The sequence below is a fragment of the Trichinella spiralis genome (assembly GCF_000181795.1).
Source record: "Trichinella spiralis strain ISS 195 chromosome Unknown Scfld2, whole genome shotgun sequence".
In the NCBI taxonomy this organism is placed as follows: domain Eukaryota; kingdom Metazoa; phylum Nematoda; class Enoplea; order Trichinellida; family Trichinellidae; genus Trichinella; species Trichinella spiralis.
Window position 1 is genome coordinate 5,207,352 of NW_003526941.1, and position 9,092 is coordinate 5,216,443.

Genomic DNA, 9,092 nt, shown 5'->3' on the forward strand with positions numbered 1-9,092 from the left:
TGCGAAACAATGGGAACAAGGGATTACGGACACATTGGCAGGAGATCGGGGAGAGGTTTAATCCGGGAAAGCGGGGGGGCTGATGATCAGGGGGGGAGATTCATGGGCGCGGGGAGATGTGGGGTTTTTTGGGGGGGGTTTGCCCGCGGGGGTGGGTTGTCTGTCAGTGATAAAAAGCGCATTCGGGGGTCCGGGTGCGAGTTGTGAAAAAGTGAAAGTCGATGGTGGCAAGGGAACATGGGCGGTTGTAGTTGAGTTGGGGATAGTGGGAGGCGCCGTGGCCAGGGTGGGGCGAGGTCACAACAGTGGCAGCGGCAGAAGCACTGATTACGTTCACAGTTATACTTACCATCACCCTAAACACTACTTACCTTCACATTTATACTTACCTTCACCCTAAACACTACTTACCTTCACCCTAAACACTACTTACCTTCACCCTAAACACTACTTACCTTCACACCTATACTTACCTTCACCCTAAACACTACTTACCTTCGATTTATACTTACCTTCACACCTATTCTTACCTGACTTACCCTTAACTGGACTGCTTACCTATTTATCTTCATACTTACCCATAGCTTTCTTGTCTTGACTTAGATTGGCAATAAATTGCCCCAGGCTTTTTGAAATTTGTATTTGTACAAATTTGTATTGTACTACTTGCTTTCACACTTAAACTTACCTTCACAATTACACTTACCTTCATCCTAAACACTACTTACCTTCACCCTTATCACTACTTACCTTCCATTTATACTTACCTTCACACCTATTGTTGCCTGACTTACCCTTAACTATTAGACTGCTTACCTATTTATCTTCATACTTACCCATAGCTTCCTTGTCTTTTGACTTTACGCTATTTACTTAGCCATTTTGCTTTTTACTCTCTGAATCCAGAACTAAAATGAATTACCTTACCTTAATAACTTAAATCTTGAAAACACTAGTACCAAACAATAATTATAAAAAATTATAAAAATCAATTATGAAAAAATGAAAAGCAAAATTATAAAGACCTGAAAAACTAAAACGACAAAATTTACAGTTTAAAACTTTCATAGTATATAAAATGAAAATGTACATACGTCGCCAAACTGAGCGGAATCAAATGGAAGTGCTCTGTGATGTATTTATCGGCGTGATTACGAATCTTTGTAAATAAAACATGTTCAATAACGGATAGTTACCAAAGAATGCAGCAACTTCATACATCTATATCTAAACGTAATTTGATTCTGAAAATATTTGCAAAACAAGTGTGCTGAAAAGTAAAGCATAACAAATAACATTGATATAAAGCAACCATATTATAAAATATTAAAGACAAACAACAGTGCATTGTTGTTCCTTAATTACTAAGTATACAAATTTTCATAAAAACTACTTGTTAGTCATACAACATTTGTACTTCATGATGCAACCTTCAACAGTTATGCGCTGAAATTTTCAATTAAACATTCTTAGCATGTGATAAGCAACACCGCAGTGTGAACACTATCACTCATCAATAAAAAACAAAATCTCTACTTACAAAATACTAAAACTTACCCAATCACATAATACTCTACAAAAATACTCGCCAAACGAACTGATGGTAACACGCACTACCAGACTTGTGTGATGTATCCGAAAACCAGCGCAAGTCGACTATATTCACGATATATGATACTATTACAATCATTATTTAATTATATCCTATTCCTGTGATAAGCGAAGCCACACAGATTTCTGGACCAATACTGAGTAACGCCATTAAGCCAACCTAAACCAACGCAAGAGTATGAACGAGCTCGATGTTGATGATGCAATCCATTCCTATAATGGGCAAAATGTGTACTTATTTTTGTGATGGCACATTTAGAACGCATTGAGATAAAGGTGACATACCATGTTGGCAAAAGCAACAGGAATTCCGAAACGTTTCAATTATGTTGACGCACACTATTTAATTCGATAACAAGAAGCATACAGGATCAGATATAAGTATAATTAGAAGACATTAATAATAGTAACAGATTATAGATACTCAATTACTTACAGATTTTTGTACATTTTTTCAATCCATTCAGGGAAACCTGAACCACCATTAGAGAAAGATATTCATATTCATAGAAACAGTTCCACTGCACTGACACAACCCATTGCTATAACAAAGTGCATAAAATTCATTCTTACTGTGACGATGAAGAAAACCAGAAAGCGGAACTGTTGAGACACATGACGGATCACGGTAGAAATATGAACAAAGCAATAGTCAAACTAAAAAATAGATACTAAATAACACAGAGAAAACATTGGATTACAAAATGAATGAAATTCAAGTAACATCGAGATGCACTGCAATTCGGCTTCAATCACTTTTTATAATACGGCTGTTTCTCATAAGCATTATTTCAACCGCTATCATGAGTTCATATAAAGCGCACGCAACCTAATATATAGAACAGAAATAAATATAGTTGCATTACGTCCTTCATGATATACCAATAAAGACAATTCAGCAAAAAATAAAGAAAGTTGAAATTATTTAATAAGTAATTAGTGTCATATAAACAAAATATTTTTTACCCACATTCTTTCCAGATATTGCGTTGTATTATTTTGTACATCTAAAAAGCTATATTTCTAATGTAAAATTCAAATTTCAAATATACTAAAAACAAAGGCAACCAATCTACAATATTACTTACTTTACGTTGCACGTACGAATACAATAACAGACGTGCTGCTGATGGCTTTGCTAACTTACAATCTAAATATCTCGCAAATAATCATTTTTGCGCAGCTGCATGTTGGCCATCATTTTTATTGAAATTTCACGGGAATAAACAGGATTGCAAATCAACTGCAGATGAAAATAATTATGATGCATAGTGGCATCATCTTCTCATGATAGGATTTTTTATATTCAGTGATATGAAAATAAAATAATGTAAATTCTAAAAGTAAATTATATTAATGCAATCATCTATAAATAAAAATCGGAAATAGATACTTCTTCGTCTTCAGCATCTGATGTATCTAAAACTTAGCAATAATAACACTAAAAAGACACCCGCCAGATTCCATTCACCATAAATGTAAAGTACCATGCATAGCATACCACCACCAAAATATCAAATCCAACTTACCAGTTATTCATGGATGGTGTTGAAGAGCGGAATTATAGTTGACCACGTGCTGGATTGATAGCATTGCAGTGAACTGCATAACCTAATAAAATCGATGTGCTTGGTGAATTGTATAATAAGTAAATTATGCAAATGACTATTTACTTTGCCTCAGGAAGATCAACCTAATTTTCCATCAGTAATAGCGCACTAAAATAAACAATATGAGCAACATTATGAACCGACACGATTAAATTTAGTACGTTTCTATTTACACACTTCATATTACTACGTAATAGCGCATTGTTATGCAAATTGTTTCCCTAAAATTACCTAAAAGGAAATATTATTAACCTGAAGCATCGCAGATTACTAAAAATAAACGGAAATGATATCATTGCGTATTTATGCATGTTGTGTAATTTAGTTGCATGAAAGTACAAGGTGATTCAATAATTTATATTTTATCAATGTTTTTCATCTAATCGAAATTATATGGATAATAAAAAATGGCTTCCAATGAAAATAGTTTCGAAAATAAAATGCGTTTTCTGATTTATAGAAAATTAAACAGTTGTCATGAAATTTTATGATGATAACTGCAACAGAAATTTTATGATATACAATTTGTCTCAGCATAGAATTTAACAAAAGCGCAGGGTAGACATCGTGATGGTAAGCGGCTGCACCAGTGGGTTTGCCACTTGACAGCTTATTTACTATTAAAATTTTGCTTAAACTAAACTTTGTTTACACCTTATGATGATTTATAATAAGACTGCAAACTTGGTTGAGCACTGCATCAGCGCGCCACATACAATGTGAGATAAACCTACCTGCAGAAATTAAGTAACTCAACGATTTGCAATGAATTCAGGAAACTTAAGCGGGTGACAATTCTGTATTGCATTTCATGAAAAGAATAAAACAAAAGAATCACGAGTAGCCTGGATTTGGTTATATTGCTAGTCGATAACAATTATGAGAAATTAGATTTATATGAGATGAAAACAGCTAAGTGCTGTTCATTCAGCTCGAAATAGAGGGCGGGCAGCATTTTCAGTTGAAAGCGATCTCTGTTCAGCTTAGTACAATTACGAGCTCAATGATGGGGATCATTAGACAGGAAAGGAGGGCGGGACAGCATAGCAGGAAGGAATGAGGGAGAAGTTAAAGGATGGAGGATGTGGAAGTTGTCATATGCGTCCTTCCACTCAATCTTCACGTACAATATTCAGGCATTGCTTCATTTATCAATACTGACAACATTGATGGGCGTTGAGTTATTTTCTCAATGACAGAAAATAGGTGCATCTGTATAAGTCAGGGCTATTGGCGATACAATGACATAATAGAAACTTTTAGGAGTCATTTCAAAAATGAAGGGAACGTTACTGCCATTCTAAAAGTATCAAAGGTGGTAGTATAAAAGTGTGTTCTCAAGGAAACAGCAGCTTTCCTATGTCATGCTGAAACAAGCATGTGCACGATTTGAGCAGTGACAAGCATTTAGGGGTGCGATTGTTCGACTGCAGTATCCCGGTGACAGACATTTCCGTTAAACAATTGGGCAAGAATGTTACCTTAGCAATAAACATTACAGTGGGCAGTAATGATAATGCGGGAGGGGTTCAACAGCTATGTCAGAGAACTACTTTACAAATGGATTTGTAAGGACTATTGAGAATTATAGCAAAATATACTATTAGTACTATTAAATATTGGCTTGTCCGTAATAAAGTCACGAATATTAGTTGAACATCATTACTGAAGAACAACGCGCTAGTTTCCATTCAAAAAGACTAAAATCAAACAACTACGAAAAGCTCAAAAAGCGCGCATGTTTAGTGCAGTGTGCCAAGAGAAAGAAAGGAAACATTGTATGAAAAAATAGCAAGTATATGAAAATTCATACCTGTCAGCAGACCTGTCAGGGATAACGTCGAATGTAATGTCGAAGGGATAAAGCAAACGTAGAGTCATACATTTTGTAACTGATGTTCGTAGTTTCTCCATATTTTTAGTCGAACAATCACAACGTATTTGTTGAATTGAACCATGAAAATGACCAAATAACGCAATGCAGTAAGTAAATAGACCGCCCTTCAGCGGCGAACATTTATACTATAGTGCAGGTCTTTCAATGAACAGAAATTTATATAAGGAACATTGCTACCTCATTTGAATAGCACAAAGTGCACGTAGCAAAATGCCAACGGCAGTGCTTACCATCACATTTGCATAAAGTTACTCTTCTGACCTAGAAATGCATGTTTGCTTTGAAAGTGTATAACAATGTAATGAGCCAACATTAAAGATTATAGTAATTGCTGAAGAACAACAAAATCCTCAATACGTTACAGATGAAAGTCTCTGTCTATCACAAATAATATTATGGCGTAAATTAAAGAAGTATAAAATAGTGTCTTACGTAAATGAGGCTGTACTAGCTCGATGGTAATACTTTGCAGTGTTTAGCAAAATTCATTCATTAATTTAAAGTTACTGATTGTTTAATGAACATTTCTTTGACCAACCACTTTGAAAAGAAGAAAAATGAATGCAAAAAAAATAGAAGATTGGCAAAACATAACATTTACTGAAAACCCAAAAATAATGAATTGGTAATTTAAAATAATGCACATGCTGGGTTGAAATACTAAAAATTATGTATCACGGTTGTCATTTTGAAAAGTGCCGAACCGGTAACATTGTTATCTTATATGCAACGACAAAATAGAGAAGCTAATTATTAAAAGTATCCGCAAATCTGCAGGCATTAAACTAAATGATGGCTTCCGGCTTACCTGCAACACAACTTCAATGTTGTAAATGTTTGTGTTGAATTTCATGCTTACGTTTAGCAGCAGTGTTTTAAGGTATTAAAATTATTAAAGGCAAATAAATATATTATAAACGAATTATTCCTGGAAATAAAATATCGGAATATAAGCACTTGAATTTTACATGTAATGACTTTTTACGATGGCAACAGAGCAAAGAATATAATTTTCTTTCCTTTCAGTTTTGTTTGGTAAAATCAACAGAATTTCGATATGCAACAGATATTTTTTGATCTGGAATGTTGAACCATAGTAATACAAGAATTGCAACTTGAATGTTTAATCAACCCAGTAGTCGGTTTATTTTAGATATTGAAAGAGAAATTTAATACAATTTACACAAAATGTATAACCATAAATTTCTATTTTAAACAAAATTCCAGATTTTATTTTTTATTTAAATGAAACAAGAAGAAAAACAATAACTCTTGTGAACAAGAGCGAAAGAAAGATTGGAAAGATTAAATTTTTTTGCAAGCCAGAAATCTTTTCAGAAAACACGCAGGTAAAATCAGAAAAGTGTTTCGATGCTAACATTCAGCAATCACCACTCCTAGTTTTAGCTGAAAACTGCAGCTGGTAGACAATTTTATCAAATTTGGATTTTCCCTCTTGGACTTGAAAAGCTTTCCATTAGCCTTTCTTAAAACAATTTTCTGACAAACAAAAAAGAACCCTTAGGCATTATTCTTTTTTAATTGTTGGCTAAGAAAGGGAATTTTAGGGAAAAAGAAAACGCCTGTGTGGGGTCACTTTTTTTTTGCACGATTTTTTCCCACGGGCATGAATAAAAAAAAGTGAATCTCTTCGAAAACAGAAAGAAGGCGATGAACAGCCCCAACCAAGCACAAAAACGCTTGAAGCTGCTTTAAATTCACTTTGCAATGGACATCGCATTGTTTGATGTCAGCATATGTGCGCCATTTGTCTGTGATTAATAATCTTCTGTCAACATCAACAAAAGGCATCGGTGCCAAAAGAAATATCAAACAAAGTTGATCTTCAGTTGTAGATAAAATGAGAAATGAAAACTAAATGTTGTTTCAAAATGATTATTTAAAATGGAATTTAAACCGTCAAATTTATTTTCCTTTTTGGTCTTGCGTTAGGGTTTAGTGCTTAGCATTCGAGGGTTATTAGCTGATGAGCGAAACAAGATCAAACATCATCATCCGAAATTTGCCTGCTGAAATTGCGATGGATACGGCTTTCTGGACTGGACGGCAATGAACAGAAAATGGACGCGGAAATGGATTCCTAATGCTGGAGTAAACGAGAAGTAAACTATGAAGCAGGAAGTAAAATGCTGCTGGGCATAAAGCTTCACGCAGCTAACTGAGCTAGACAAATCAACCGGAACGGTGCATAAGCTATTTAATAGAAAATTCAAGACTGCAAATGCTATTTTATTATGTGAACAATGAAATGTAAAGCTGAAGAATCATTAATGTTATTGACTAGGATAACCACTTATTTAAAGCCATATTCAAATATTGCATGACATCTTCTTAAATGTTGCTCTTAACAACGTACACAAAGAATATGCAAATTTGAAGAAGTTAAACATTACTTTTAAGCATATTAACTTTGTTATTGTTATAATCCTTTTTACGCGTTAAAAGGTAGCTAACACCATATCTCAAAAAGCTAAAAAATAGTAAATGCTTCTTTATGTCCACATAAGGTAATTTAATGGTAATGCACCCATATTTGGAAAAGAATTGATAAACAACAATTACCCAATCCTTGATCAAAGCTTAATGGCTAATCAAATTGCAAAGTTATTCACCCAATCAATTATCATAAAAATTAGCTAATAAAGTAGTAGATACCATTAGCGAATTACCGATCACTCGCGTGAAACCTATCTGCGTACAGTCAATCACTATAAGGGGGCGAAGTACGGGGAAAATGGGACGCGGATGATCTCGGAGTAGCCCGCTTCAAACATTGTTCACTTAGTTTCTTTATAGTTTCTGTTACTTCATGTAATATGAAATGATAATAATAATAAAAATGACATGTCATGACAAATATAAATTTAACGCATAACAGTTCAGTAAAAAAGGTTAATGCGACCATGCAAGTGGTAGGTTGTATTATATTTGTATTGCATTGCATTGCATCTGTATTGTATTGTAGTGTATTGTACTGTGTTGTATTATTTTTATCATTTTTTCATCGTAATTTCATTCCTTTGTTTTTCTCAGTCTGAGAACAACAGAATTATAATAAAACAGTCAAAAGGTGAGAAGTAAAATTTGACAAATAGAATGAAAGAAAATTTAACAAATGTAATAAAATAAAATTTGACAAATATAATGAAATGAAGTTCGACGAATAGAATGAATTTAAATTTGACAAATAGAAGAAAAAAAATTTGACAAATTGAATGAAAGAAAATTTGACAAATATAATGAAACAAAATTTTACAAATAGAATGAAATGATATTCGACAAATAGAATAAAAGAAAATTTGACAAATGGAATGGAATGCAATCTGATAAATAGAATTAATAAAAATCTGACAAATAGAATGAAAAAAAATTTGACAAATAGAATAAAACAAGATTTGACTAATAGAATGAAAAGAAATTTGACAAATAGAATGAAATAAAGTTCGACGAATAGAATGAATTTAAGTTTGACAAATAGAAGAAAAAAAATTTGACAAATGAATGAAAGAAAATGTGACAAATAGAAGAAACAAAATTTTTCAAATCGAATGAAACCATATTCTTATAAATAGAATGAAAGAAAATTTGAAAAACGGAATAGAATACAATCCTGACCAATAGAATTAACTGAAATCTGACATATAATACTGCAAAACACTGCCAATAAAATTGACACACATTTCACTAATACAACGAAATAAAATTTGACTAACACCACACAACGAAACTTGACAAATAGAATGCAACGCCATTTGACCAATAAAATGAAATGAAATTTGACAAATACAATAAAAAACAAACTCGACCCATATAATGAAATACAGTTCCGACCAAATAGAAATTGAACTCTAATTTTTCACCAATTATAAGACATAAAAAATTTTGAACAAATCTGTAATGAAACGCAAAAATTTGGACAAATTAACAAACGCAAACACGAACTTCTTCCCAAA

The 9,092-nt window shown here is 33.2% G+C and overlaps 2 protein-coding genes across 2 annotated transcripts; one reads left to right on the forward strand and one right to left on the reverse strand.

The window, feature by feature from the left end:
* Positions 1–1,054: 1,054 nt before the first annotated feature.
* Positions 1,055–1,171, forward strand: Tsp_05758 (hypothetical protein; the record flags this gene model as incomplete). The annotated part of the gene is made up of 1 exon (XM_003379977.1): positions 1,055–1,171. A coding segment is annotated over one exon (117 nt), but the record flags the coding sequence as incomplete, so codon positions are not given.
* Positions 1,172–2,115: 944 nt separating this feature from the next.
* Positions 2,116–3,110, reverse strand: Tsp_05757 (hypothetical protein). The gene is made up of 6 exons (XM_003379978.1): positions 3,065–3,110; positions 3,005–3,030; positions 2,696–2,753; positions 2,578–2,618; positions 2,408–2,440; positions 2,116–2,268 (listed from the first exon to the last, which is right to left on the reverse strand). Exons 1-6 carry the CDS (start codon positions 3,108–3,110, stop codon positions 2,116–2,118), a joined length of 357 nt encoding a protein of 118 aa, XP_003380026.1.
* Positions 3,111–9,092: the final 5,982 nt, after the last annotated feature.